Raw genomic sequence first — 14,675 nt, forward strand, 5'->3', positions numbered from 1 at the left:
TAGGGGCATAGATACTTAAAATTGTTAGACCTTCTTGTTGGACAGACCCTTTGAGTATGATATAGTGTCCTTCCTCATCTCTTATTATAGTCTTTGGCTTAAAATCTAATTGATCTGATGTAAGGATTGCCACCCCTGCTTTCTTCTGATGTCCATTAGCATGGTAAATTCTTTTCCACCCCCTCACTTTAAATCTGGAGGTGTCTTCGGGTCTAAAATGAGTTTCTTGTAGGCAGCATATTGATGGGTTTTGTTTTTTTATCCATTCTGTTACCCTGTGTCTTTTGATTGGGGCATTTAGCCCATTAACATTCAGGGTAACTATTGAGAGATATGAATTTAGTGCCATTGTATTGCTTGTAAGGTGACTGTTACTGTATATTGTCTCTGTTTCTTTCTGATCTACTACTTTTAGGCTCTCTCTTTGCTTAGAGGACCCCTTTCATTATTTCCTGTAGAGCTGGTTTGGTGTTTGCAAATTCTTTCAGTTTTTGTTTGCCCTGGAAGCTTTTAATCTCTCCTTCTATTTTCAGTGATAGCCTAGCTGGATATAGTATTCTTGGCTGCATGTTTTTCTCATTTAGTGCTCTGAATATATCATGCCAGCTCTTTCTGGCCTGCCAGGTCTCTGTGGATAGGTCTGCTGCCAATCTAATGTTTTTACCCTTGTATGTTACAGACTTCTTTTCCCAGGCTGCTTTCAGGATTTTCTCTTTGTCGCTAAGACTTGTAAATTTTACTATCAGGTGACGAGGTGTGGACCTATTTTTATTGATTTTGAGGGGTGTTTTTAGCATCTCCTGGATTTTGATGTTTGTTCCCTTTGCCATATTAGGGAAATTCTCTCCAATAATTCTCTCCAATATATCTTCTGCTCCCCTCTCTCTTTCTTCTTCTTCTGGAATCCCAATTATTCTAATGTTGTGTCATCTTATGGTGTCTCTTATCTCTCGAATTCTCTCCTCGTGGTCCAGTATTTATTTGTCTCTCTTTTGCTCAGCTTCTTTATTCTCTGTCATTTGGTCTTCTATGTCACTAATTCTTTCTTCTGCCTCATTTATCCTAGCAGTAAGAGCTCCCATTTTTTATTACACCTCATTAATAGCTTTTTTGATTTCAACTTGGTTAGTTTTTAGTTCTTTTATTTCTCCAGAAAGGGTTTTTATCTCTCCGGAGAGGGTTTCTCTAATATCTTCTATGCCTTTTTCGAGCCCGGCTAGAACCTTGAGAATTGTCATTCTGAACTCTAGATCTGACATATTACCAATGTCTGTATTGATTAGGTCCCCAGCCTTTGGTACTGCCTCTTGTTCTTTTTTTTTGCGGTGAGTTTTTCTGCCTTGTCATTCTGTCCAGATAAGATTTGCTTTCTCCGGGGCGCCTGGGTGGCTCAGCGGGTTGAGCCGCTGCCTTTGGCTCAGGTCATGATCTCAGGGTCCTGGGATCGAGCCCCGTATCGGGCTCTCTGCTCGGTGGGGAGCCTGCTTCTTCCTCTCTCCCTGCCTCTCTGCCTACTTGTGATCTCTCTCTGTCAAATGAATAAATAAAATCTTTAAAAAAAAAAAAAAAAAAAAAAAAGATTTGCTTTCTCCTCCTCTGGAATTCCGCTATTCTCCTTGATGAGTGAAGTTGGTCTTGGCTGGGTTTCTTATTGATCTTCTGGGGGAGGGGCCTGTTGTAGTGATTCTCACTTTGCCCCAGGCGGAATTGCACCGCCTTTACCAGGGGCCGGGCTAAGTAATCCCCTCGAGTTTGCTTTTGGGAGCTTTTGTTCCCTGAGTGCTTTCCGTAGAGTTCTGGAGGATGGGAATGAAAATGGCGGCCTCCCAGTCCCAGCCTGGAGGAGCCGAGAGCTCGGAGTCCTGCTCCTTAGTGGGCCCTCAGAGAAAAGCGCCCAACCGCCCCGTCTCCCTGGCCTCTGGTTGTGCTTGGAGGAAAGCGCTCAATCGCTCTCACTTGGAGAAAAGCGCCCAGTCGCTTCTGTCTCCGTGGCCTCTGGCCGCGCTCCGAGCTCACCCAGCTTGCGACCAGTTCAAGGTAAGCCCGAGTTGAGAGCTCACTCCCCAGCTCCGTTGCTGTAGCCGGCTTCCCTGCTCTAATACCTGCGAGCTCTGCGACACTCAGACACCCCCGGTCCTTCTGTGACCCCGTGGGACCTGGGGTTACACTGACCCCGCATTGGCTTCCCCCCCGTTTAGCCTCTGGAGTGATGTCGCACAGTGGAGCAGACTTTTAAAAGTCCTGATTTTATGCTCCGTTGCTCTGCCGCTTGCCAGGAGCCGGCCCCTCCCCCCGCGGTCTATCTTCCCATCACTTTGGGTTCACTTCTCTGCAGGTCCTATCTTTCAGAAAGTGATCGATTTTCTGTTTCTAGAATTGTTGCCCTTCTTCTCTTCAATTTCCCGTTGGATTTGTAGGTGTTTGCAATGGTTAGATAAGCTATCTAGCTGATCTCCTGCTACCTGATGTCATCGCAGCGTGCTACTTCTCCGCCATCTTCTATTTCTCTATCTGGCTAAAATTTTTTAAACAAAAGATACAAGATCTCTGTGCTTATTTGTATGTTATGTATGTTATAGGTATGTGATATTTTTCTACCTGTGGATCATATTGGCGATATTAATTTGTGAAGAGTTCTCTTTGATTGGCTTAAAGAAATATAAGTGCTTATGTAAATTAAATAAACAACTCCAAATATTTTTCAAGTTCACATGATCAGAGATAATCTTTGATAAATAAAAGTTCCTTTAAGTTGTTGGTTTAATATAAATAGGCATGTCTTCAGAGTTATCAGCATTAAATACAATGCCGATAAATAACTGATTCCACCTGGGTTTATTAGTCAAATAAATTCATGTCTCTCTGTTACAAAACTTGTTAGCAAGAAAATCCACTTGAGATGATGACTAACTTTGCCTAATGTCTCATAAAGTTTCTGTGAGTAATGTAAACATAATTGTTGGGAAGAAAGGATTAAGATAGATAAAAATGGGATAAGACTTTTTAGATGCCATAATTATGTTTTATGGTATGTGTACTTGAAAAAGTAGCTTCCACAAATCTTTTTGGTAACTTAAAACTGTCAGGTTTTGCTAAGTTAAATTAAACATGGAAATTTCATTAAATATCTGGATCATTTTCCAAGGAAGATAAAACACTAAAACATTAATCACTGAACAGAGGTTTATCTACTTTTGGCTTCCTGTTGCAGAGAAACTAATGATAAATTCAGGACTGTGAGTTAACCATGTCTTGTGCCACATTGAAAGATTGTACTTTTCTAAAGGGCATATGCTTCTAGATATCATAAAATATATTTGTAAATCTGTTGGCCCACAATTGCTTACTTCTTAGTTTTCACTAGTAATTAAGGATTCTAAAAATTAATAATTCTAATTAATATATGTAAAAGTCAATTCATAGGAACAATAAGGAGGGAAAAAAATGACTGTATAAGAGGAGGAGGCAAGGAAAGTAGGGTGCGTATTGTCAGTAAGAGAATAGTAAGTTGTAGAAAGTTTGTGGAAAAGAAATCTTTGAAAAGGAATTTTAACGTGTCAAGCTGGCTAAGATTAAAATGAATTTATTTAAAAATTAGTTTTAATGTCAAAATACACTCATGCAAAATTATATTTTTTTCTCTGTTAAAAGGACATTTTCTGAATCATTTGTCTGCTCTTTTTTTTTTTTTTTTTTCATTTGTCTGCTCTTAATAAGAAAGTGTAAGCAAAGTTTATTTACCATTAATATAATTTATCTAGCAAACAGAGATTCTATGTTTTGTCTTTATCAGGTCATTGATTACTTGGAAAAGCTATATTTTCTCTATTAAAAGAGCAAACAAACAATCCCCCACCAGATTCTTAAATACAGAAAATGAACTGGTGTTTGCCAGAGAGTAGATGGTGGGAGTAGAGAGATGGGTGAAGAGGTGAAGGGGATGAAGAACACACTTCTTGTGATGAGCCTGAGTAACGCACAGAGTTGCTGAATCACTATATTGTACACCTGAAACTACTATAGCACTGTATCTTAATTACACTTAAATTAAAAAGAACTAAGTCTTTTTGCAGTCACGTCACCTTCTACATTTGTCTTTGAAATCTTTTGTGCACTTGGGTTAAATGAATAATAAAATATTATTTTATAATTTTCTGTGATCCTACTTTGCACAGTTGTGCAACACATTTTGATAGTTTTCCTAAACTTCCCCAAACCAAATCCCAAGTCTTTTAGACTGTGAACTAACTTAGGTTTTTTTCAGAGGACCCCTGGAATCTCAAAGGATTCATCCTCTTTCCTTATAAAAAGGGAGATGTTAAACTAATTAGGCTTATTTGATATGTTTAATTATATGGGAAAATTGTCAAATAAGAAGTAACGCTGAACTTTCTTTACCTTATGTTTTTATAGGCGTCTGTTAATGTAAGTGTCCCCGAAATTATATACAATTTCTAAAATTCTCAGCATGTCCTAAAATAATGTTATCAGTCATAACTTTAAAATGTGTGTTACAAAAATAAGAAAAGAATGTCTTTCACCATTTATAGGCTGTTACTATTTTATCGATGCTTCACAAATGTATTTCATTTTGGTGTGCTTGAGTGGCTCAGTTCGTTGAGAGTCTGACTCTTGGTTTCCGCTCAGGTCATGATCTTATGCGTTGTGGGATCGAGCCCCAGGTCCACTCTGAGTTAAGTGGGGAGTCTGCTTGAGGATTCTCTCCCTCTTCCCCTCCCCTCACACTCTCTTTTTCTCTCTCTCTCTAAAATAAAATAAATCTTAAAAAACAACAACAACAAAAAATGTGTTTCATTTTCAGAGAAATTCTTAGAAAGGACCCTGACAAGTTCTTTAGAATACAGTTCTCTGATAACTTCAGACCACTGAATTGAATTTAAGGAAACTTTTCTCAAACTCTCTGTGATTTATGGCAGTTTGGTAAAATATATCTTTGTGCGCCTATATGAAACAATGACTTTTTCCCACCATTGGCACTTTTTAAAAAATTTTAACATATAATATATTATTTGCTTCAGGGGTACAGGTCTGTGAATCATCAGTCCTACACAATTCATAGCTATCGGATACCTCAAGAATTCAGAAACTCAATGACTACTCTTACTTTCATGGTAATATAACTATTTGCATCAGTCTGATAAGAACCTGTTCTTGCAGATGGGCAGCTGCCTTTTCCATGGCTAAAATTCTATTAGAAAGGTTCATTCCCATGTGGAGAACCACCCCCAGCTTTTGAACTTCACAGTGACTGGGGAACCCACTCTACCGGCCAGGTACTTCAGCAAGTTTGTGTTGTTTGGCCAGTTGTACAGCATTTTCACTGTGCTCACCACCTTCAGCCTTCAGTACTAACGTGCCAAGGGCATGATTAAGACGTCATTCACAAATCTATAGAAACCCTTCAAATACCCTAGCTTTTAAAGCACCACCATTGGTTCTTCTGAATCTCAGATCTACTTCTTCTGGAACTCCGATCCCTAAGCTCTCCTCTTTTGAGATAACCACAGGGTGCCCAATGGACCCTACTTGAATCCACAACTGATAAAAAGGTATAGTTTTAATATCGTAAAGACCAATTGTTTCTGTTGAAAATAACCATACTTCAGTAAAGCAGTCTTTCCAAAGTACACTTCCAGGAGACAAAAACATCAGACATCAAAATCTACAGCCTGAAGATTTCATCACTGGAAAAGATACCTGCAGAAAGACTCCCTCCAACCTCACTGAAAGGGACCTTACCAGGAATTGAAGCAGATGACAGCTGAGGCAGACCGCTTTCCCAAGGTGACTGAACCAAACTTGTGTACCTTTTTTTTTTTTAATTTAGCTTTTTTTTTCTTTCCAGACCTCTATACCTTTTCCTTGCTGTTGCTTCTGACCTTATTTTCTCTTTCTTTAAGACAATGCTTTTATTCACATTTCCCAGTCTATCACAAAAGAGGAAAGCCTTGGGGCACCTGGATGGCTCAGTTGATTGGGTGTCTGACTCTCGATCTCAACTCAGGTCTTGATCTCAGGGTTGTGAGTTCAAGCCTCATGTTGGGCTCCATGCTGGGTGTGGAGCCTGCTTAAAAAAAGAGAGAGAGAAAAAACGGGGTAGGGGGAAGGACTTTCTGGCTGCTGGATCTGTCACCAGAGACTCCAGTCTGTTCATGATGTCAGTGTCCTCTTGGTCTTACCTATAACAATCTCTCTTTAACTCTCTTGCCATCGTCAATTATACCTGCAAGACTACGAGTGTTAACTGTTGCCTTAGGATATTACAGCTATAGGTGTTCCCATACCTTGTTTCAACCTCTCCCTAGTCATTACTGTCTAGCTCACTAAACACCTCCACTTTTGAAAACTGTAGGATATTTGGTTCCCCATGTTGTTTTCCTTATTTAAATATGATCTATCCCCCTGCACCCGTGCAAAGGCCTAACTCCTTTTTACAAGGGTTTTTTAAAAAGATCTCTTTAGGAGTGGATTGTACCTCACGGAATGTCATCCCAATTCCTCTGACCCCTTGCTTAGAAGGTCGATCAGGATATTTCAGCTAATGGATCTTTCAATGACCAGACCTTAGCTGGGTCATCTGCGCTCTACCTGGCTTCATTTTGGTATGTGGTAGATAGCATTTTCATGGGCATATGAATGTTTAGATAGCTGGTGAATTGGAGATCAATGTTTATTAGGACATTTAACTGTCCTAATAATATCTGCTAATATCTGTAACAACTCAGAAACCTCCCATGGTCCTCCCATTGATCCACCCCATTAAGCTTCTATGGCCATCTTAAACAGAAACTTCCAGGAGTCACACATAACTCTGGGTTTGCCCCAGTTGGGACAGCCTTCCTCCCTTGGGTCAGAGTAAGTGCCAATGAACATGTATGATTAAAAACCTCTCCCCAACGTTAAGGGAGCCAGCCAATTTCACAACCAAAGCAGTAACATACTCAACAATGATCACTTGACTCATTGGCTAAGGTAGTTTTGGACAATCTTATAGCCCTTGATTACCTATTTGCTGAAGAAAGAGGCATTTGTGCAATAGCTAATACCACTTGTTATATCTGAATAAATGCCAGTAGTGGTAGAAACACAATTATATGGGATCAGGGAACAAGGGCACTGATAACAATAGATTTCACCCAACTCTCCATGATTCTTTGGTTTGTTCAGTTGGCTACTTTCAGGTCTTATAGTCATGGTGTAGAGCCATCATATAACTTTGATTTGTCATGTTACTTTTTTTTTTAAAGATTTTATTTATTTATTTGACAGACAGAGATCACAAGCAGGCAGAGCAGCAGGTAGAGAGAGAGGGAAGCAGGCTCCCCGCCAAGCAGAGAGCCTGATGTGGGGCTCGATCCCCAGACCCTGAGATCATGACCTGAGCCAAAGGCAGAGGCTTAACCCACTGAGCCATCCAGGCACCCCTGTCATGTTACTTTTAATTCTGTTTTGCATAATTACTTTTAAACTTTGTACCTGTTGCCTGTCAAATCTCTGCAGAAGTGATACACTAAAAATAGAATGATGTTATCTCAGTGTTTTGAGATGATTTCCAGTGCTTACAGTCTAGACAAGATATGAATTTAAGAGTGGAAAATACCTAAGAGCCCCTCCTTCTACCTTCATTGTTGTTCAAATGTGGCTTCTATGGTTTCCATCTCCACCTGCTTTCTCTGTAGTGTGGGACATAACTCTCAGGAAAGGTCCTTCCTGGCACCAAAATACATAGACAGACAAAGACATTTAATAAATAAAGAACAAGATACTTGAGCACTGATGCATTTGAGGGAAGACCTAGATCCAAAGGAGCAAATGTGAAAATAAAGGAAACCTAATTCAAAGGCAAGTCAGGAAGCAAGGAAGAGAGTTCTCACTCATGTACCATTTATTACAGCTTACTTTATATTCCCCAGCAAGAAGAAACTTACTTTACATACTCCAGCAGAAAGAAGGAAGATTTTCTTCTGGCCTAGCAACAACTCAGCCAATGAGAAGCCACCATAACCCCGAATTCTTCTGTCCTCCAATGGACTTTTGTTCAAAACAATCCCTCCCTACTCCCTTCTTTCCCATAAGCCCCACTCCTTTGTTCTTTGGACTTGTCTTTGTTCATCATATTTTGCATGTCCCAAATTGTATTTCCTCTGCTATTCTCAAATAAACTAATTTTTACTAGTTAAGTAACTGGCTATTTTATTCTTAAGGCTGACACTTCTGTATCATGAATTGTTCACTTTTTAGATGATCTCTATTAGGCACTTATGCCCTGCCTCTCACTAGAATATGGTATCTATCTGTCAGGTAGGGTGCCTATAGCAGTCTTCTTGAGAATACAGTTCGTGAAGAGGGAATAATGTTTCTGACAGATTCTGACAGCAAAATTAGACAATAAGGATCCTGGAGGGAATGGTAACCTCCCTGTAACAGTGTACTTCTTGTACACAAAGCAAATGATGGCCAGAGATTAGATAGTGTGGTAGGAATTTAGAGAGAGAGCTGTGGGAAGCATGAAAGGACTAAAAAATGAACCAAGTACTTTTATTCCAAGAATACATCAGAGAAAACAACAAAGACCCACAGAAGGTAGGGGAAGAGGCTGAGAGACTAGAAGAAAATGAGTAAGAGTGTCTTTTTTAGTTAATGAAATTAATGAAATGGGGTAGTTAACAGACTTCTAAGATTTGCCAATTTCAGATCTGCAATCTACATGAATCCTGGGTTTAATAATATCTAGTAGCAATACCTGTTAGAGCCGGATGGAACCTAAGTCTCTCATTTTATGCATAAAGAAACTGAGTCATGGTGCAGTGAGAGACTTATGCAGTGTTACCTGTCTAAATAATTAGAGACACAGCCCAGGATCCACATCTCACATCCCTAGCCAGGGTTGCTGCCAATCCACCTGGCATGTATGATTTTTAGTAGCTATAGATCATAGAACACAGTGTCTATGATAATATAAATTGCTTTACATCAAGCACATGGATTTTGCATCAAGTAGTTTTAATTATAAGGCTATAAATATGTCAAAAGCATCTGACAACATCTTATTAAATTACAAGAGTGAGTTCAAGTAGTTTCTGATGTGGGCATGTTCCCAAGAAGAATGAATTTCATAGGCAGGAGTTACCCAGGCCTCTCCCTTCCTCTTCCTGCCCCCTCTTTTCCTTTTTTAAATTCTGTTTTTTTTAAGCATTGAAAATATTGCATAGAAATCAAACATAAATCAGATTATGGAAATGCAAAAGAAATACTTCATCCAAGTTGTTTTTCTTCCTTTTATCTTCTAATTTCTTCAAATTATGGTAGGATTTAATATCTAGAGAGAATTGTTTGGGACTCCAAATAGGAAAAACAGGTTTTTTTCTGATGAGATACTAAGTGTAGCTGCTATTTTAAGTTGTACTTCATTTGGAAATGGTACATAAGTCTACAAAAATCTTAAAAAAAAAAAAAAAAGAGTGAAAAGAAGTAAGTTCAAGGAACTATCTCTTATGTTAGTAGACTCCTGGACAAAACTTGAAGCTGATAGTTACTTGTTTTGTTTCGTCTCACCCTCCCCCCTTTTTTAGAAGCTCAAGTACATATGTGAAGTATGACAATTCTTTTTTTTTTTTTTTAAGTATGACAATTCTTAATGACAACTGTGAGAGTAATGGCCTTTTCCATTGGTAGCTGCTTGAATAATTTAAGGATTTGTATCAGGTTTAGAGGAAGGATTTCTCTGATTACATCTTCCTGTGATCACATTGGGATTCAAGGCAATGATTTCTGAATGTGTTCTCCTACAGGAGATCTCATCATGTCGTTGTGTAATTCCACTATGTTATCTCTCCTCATCTGTGTCTGAAGCACTCCTATGAACACATGTATCAGGTTCTAAAAAAGGAAGACAGAAACCATTTCAAGTATTCACAACAAAGGGAATTTAATGCAGGGGTTATTGATTACCTTGGTGATGGCAGAGTTCAGAAGCCATTCAAGGGAAAGGGAAGGAACCCAGAGAAATTAGCAACAGCAAGAAACACTCGAGTCTCTAGGCTGTTACCTATGTATGATTATTATTTTCCTTATGGCAATTATGCAGGAGCTGGGATTATGAGAGTAGAAGATATTCTCAGGAGACTTCTAATCTGGTTGGGAAGGACAGCCATGGACAGGAAACACAGGGTGAGTGAGGGCTAAGTGGTGGGGACACATGCTAAGAACCAGAAGGGCAGTGCCTGAGGAAGAGAGAACTCGGGGCCTCCCAGTTCACTGCAAAATGAACTAAAGAATACTTTTCATGGGGTGATTTTTACGTAACTTAAAACTTTTAGAGACTAATCGGACCCTCAGGGAGTATCTTTGAATAAGTACCTTATAACACTGTTTATTCTCTTAAAAAAAATGTCTTATGGAGAAAGAGCTTTTCCTCTCAATGGGTCAAAGAGATGTATTTATTCAGGAAGAAAGGAGACCCAGATGAAATCATTTTGCTCTTCTAAAGAATATTGGCATATTTAAAATTTATGTTCACAAAACAGCATATCTGACCATATACAAAGACTCTTGCTAAGGTCCACTGAAAGCAACATGGCAAGGTCAACAAAGTTTTGGGGGTATCTGCAATCACCTTTTCTCATGTCCCACCCTTTCTACATGCTTCTTCGTTTCAATGTGGGCACTCAGCACTTTCAGGTGCTCTTGTACATTTTCCCTTAGTGAGTCTAACTGGACTAAAAGGATCAGATTTAAGTCATTTACAACATAGGATACATTTAAATCACCATAACATCCTATGGCCTTCCAGGATATATATATGCAATAACCGATCCTTAATGTTGGCATATACTTTGGGGAATGAAATTTTAAAATTAGAACATGAAAAATGGCAAAAGGCAAGGATATTTTGAGGAAGTAGTTTGGGTACAGAATATTTAAAAATAAGCATTTATATCATCAGTATGAGTATTTAGGAAAAACTTTTAAATACTAAAAAAAGAATTTTAGAATAGCACATGTACATCAGGTCTTAAGATAAAGTTTAATACATTTGATCATGTTAAAGGACACAAACACAGCCAATCTAACCAATTTTCAGGCATGCATTTACATAAATATATTAAATTAAGAAAAGAAATTGTACACTTAAACATCCTTTTCACCTAAAAATCATTAAATCCACAGATCAACAATAAAAACCAATTCTCTGCATTTACCACTTCAAGATACAATTGTTCTATTTTAAAGATAACACAAATACACTTGTTAGAATTTATATGCATTATACATATATTATATATTACATAGATAGTGTGTATACATATGTAGTGTTTGTACAGATAGATAAATATATATACATGGGTGTGTGTACACGTACAGATACACACAGATGTACTTCAGGCCATCTTTACTATTCTTGCTGGATTCTAAAGTTGAGCTGAATTGGAGCTGGTTGGGTTTGATTATTGTCTTTTGCTTCAAACAAGTTCATCATACCCACTGGGTTCACAATCCCCCACAGTAAACGTCCTTGCCTTTTCTGTAGCACATAACCATGCTAGGCACTTCAATAAATATTTGTGGAATTAATAAATGGAAGGATAGCTAAATAACAGAGGATTGATCCAAGAAAACCACATGTTATAATAACTGGGTTAAATAAATCAGATTAAATCAAATTTAGAAGGATTATTTGAGTCCATGGTTTTGGTTGTTTCTCTTCAGATGAACATTTATAGAAATCCCAGCTAATACGTGTGTTAACTGTGCTCCCTCAAACATGTACCTGCTTTCACGACTGGTTCCTACAGCTTTCTACCTCTTAACAGAAGTTCAAACAAGGGTTTGTTCTGGTATCTTCTGTGAATAAGGTCATGGACAAATTGTCCCATTTGTCCACAACCCAGAGGAAAATAAACAGCTGGGAAAACTAAAACATGTTGGAAGAATGATAAAGTTAACTATTCTTTAAAACTGGACAAAGTTAATCCCAGGTAAAGCCAGGAAAGACACAGGAGTTTCTTTGCAGATTTCTTTTATGCTTATTGATGGTAATAATTTGATAATTTTTTCACTTGAATTAGAAGGGTTTCTTTCAAATTAATAGTCTTCTTTAACATGTTCTAGGGAATCAAGCCCCCCAAATTCCATAGTACATTTTTATCATTTACCTTGCTACTACATGGTTCTTGGTGCAAAAATGTCCTGTGAATATGAGAGATGGAAAATACTTGACTTCCCATAAGGCTGTCAATTCAATTTCTCAACAGTGCTATGGAAAGAATGTATTAGTAGTATTAGGTTCTACTATACATGAAATCTTCATTTATTCTAGGAAAGACATGTCTCAGATTTTAAGAATGAGGTAAAGAGAGATCCAACATACTTATTAGACAAAGGATACACCAAACCTGACAACACATTATTTGTGTGAATGGAAACTATTGGCTAGTTGTTTTTTAGTGTAAAAGGAAATGTACAGCAATTAGCCTCTAGCTGTGAAGAAAAGCTTATTTTAAATTATCCCTTATGAATTTCCCATCACTGTTGATGTTCTGCTTTTTCAATCCTATGTGCTAAAATGTGCTTTTTTAACTTAAAATATTATAGTCAATTGAGGTAACAAACAATTGTTAATTTGCATGTATATGTATACATGTATTTTGATTTTAAGTAATATGCATGCAAAAAAATATTCCAACTGAAACCTGATGTCTGACTTTGTGATATATAATGGCATGTAACTTTAGAATTCACATTGAATTGTTATCTTTTTTTTTTTTTTTTTGGTAAGTCAGTGTGTAGTCTTGCTAGGAAATAAAAAAGCAGTAACAAATTTTAGGCCTAAGGCTTTATGTTAATGCGAGCAATCCATTATTTATTTTTTATTTTTGCAACCTACTTATATATGACCTTCACAAAAGAAAGCAAGGTAAGTGATGGGTGTCCCTTGGGCTCATATATAACTGGAGATTTTAAGAAAGTGCTGATTTGATAAAGGAATACATCTCTTAATGACAGCTAGGGAAACTACTGCTGTGATTGAGAACAATACAGCACGACAACCCTCATGCTCTCTTGAATACAGCTTACTCTCCTATACAGCTATTTTAAAGCAATTTCCAAAACTTACGAGAAGATATTTGAGAGAACAAAGTGTTGAAGTTGTCTAGGATTAGTGTTTGGCAGATCTTGTGGTCATGTTTTTAGTATTTTTAATATCGAAATGCTTCTGTTCTTAGGTTTCTACCTTCTTTGACTTCGTTAATTACTGGAGGCATGACTAATTTGGGTTAGTGTGATGAAGAGAAAGAATGTAAGATAGTAAACATTTCTTCAGGATATTCTAAAGAGGAACTTCCTGAAAGTATTGCCAGCATTCATAATAAGGGGTCCACTAATTTCCTACGGGTGACACAGAAATATGTACGTTTTTGGGGCATGAGACTTTGGTCTGATTTCTCTGCCAGTTCAAGTCTCATCCCAGAGGTGGGCAAAGAAGAGATCTGGAATAATCCTTCGCAAAACAGACTCTGTAGAGATGGTCATGCCTGAATAGGAAATAGCTACTAACTTCTCCTACTGTTAGCTCAAGCTCTTGCCTGGGATATTTGTGTTTTCCCGTTTGTGAATGACGGAAACAAGGTGAACTGGAGCATCCAGGCTGGTAGTCATTTAGGCGTTTGGTTATTTCTCTCCGTAACTGTAATAGATCAATCTAGTATATTCATATTTGTCTACTGTTCATGATACAGTGTCTGAGCAAATGTGACAGTGGGAGAGGGTATTTTTTTAGGAAAATAAAAAAAAGTCATAGGCAGGAAAATCAATAGCAACCTACCCCAGGACATCTTCATTATGGGTGCACTGACGACATATCTGTTCGGTCAAATCCAATAGAAATGAGAGGGAAGGAAGAGGTTAACGGAAGAAGAACACATAGGAGGTGGGTGGGAGAAGAGAGAGAGAGAGGCATGGGTGGGGGTAGAGAAAAATACTATAGGTACACTTTTTCGAGATGTCAGAACTGTAATTTATCGATCAGCCAACTACATCTGCCTGTGGTATACCTTATTTTCCACTTAAAATTTTGGGTTTGACTTCTCTTTTCTGTTTCAAAGTTAAGAATGTTAGAGTAATAATTAAGTTTAAGTTAATGATACTTTAAAAGACCCTAGATACAGCATCTAACCTTGTGTCTTTCACCTGGTAAGCTTGTTATACAGTTTACGATGGAGAGATAAAAGCAATATCAAAAGAAACATGTTAAAGTTGTTAATAAATCGGTATGTAATCATTTTCAAGGAAATCAATAGAGATTTCCTGCTCTGAAGTATAAAAATGAAAAAGGGAATGGTTTTCTATTTAGGTTGTATTTTTGGAATGTGTAGGTTTCTCTGTTCCTTATGATGTAGTCCATTATCTGAGAAGACTTCTGAGTATCTTTGTGATAAAATATTTTACAATAGCCACAATTCTAAGAAGAAAAGGTATGGATGGAACTTTTTATTAACACACAAGGTTTTGTTTGTTTGTTTGTTTTTTTAACTCTTCCCTTCTTTTCAATTTAATGATGTGCCGATTCTGTTCTCTTCTCATTACCTTAACTAACTGGTAAGAAAAAAGGTTCTATGAACCAGCACAAGAGTCTGGCAAGAGCGGTGGTAGAG

General features: G+C 37.8%; 1 protein-coding gene across 1 annotated transcript in view; it reads left to right on the forward strand.

Moving 5' to 3' along the window:
- Window positions 1-8,155, forward strand: part of LOC111154722 (anaphase promoting complex subunit 10) — a 285,704-nt gene extending 277,549 nt beyond the window's left edge. The window contains exons 5-6 of the mRNA XM_022514602.1: window positions 5,658-5,805; window positions 7,916-8,155. Of these exons, the coding sequence (XP_022370310.1) occupies window positions 5,658-5,786 (129 nt within the window). The 3' untranslated portion in view covers window positions 5,787-5,805; window positions 7,916-8,155. The remainder of the gene's footprint in view (window positions 1-5,657; window positions 5,806-7,915) is intronic.
- Window positions 8,156-14,675: the final 6,520 nt, after the last annotated feature.

Source organism: Enhydra lutris, unplaced genomic scaffold (genome assembly GCF_002288905.1).
Source record: "Enhydra lutris kenyoni isolate GAN:26980312 unplaced genomic scaffold, ASM228890v2 scaffoldscaffold3, whole genome shotgun sequence".
NCBI classification, from domain to species: domain Eukaryota; kingdom Metazoa; phylum Chordata; class Mammalia; order Carnivora; family Mustelidae; genus Enhydra; species Enhydra lutris.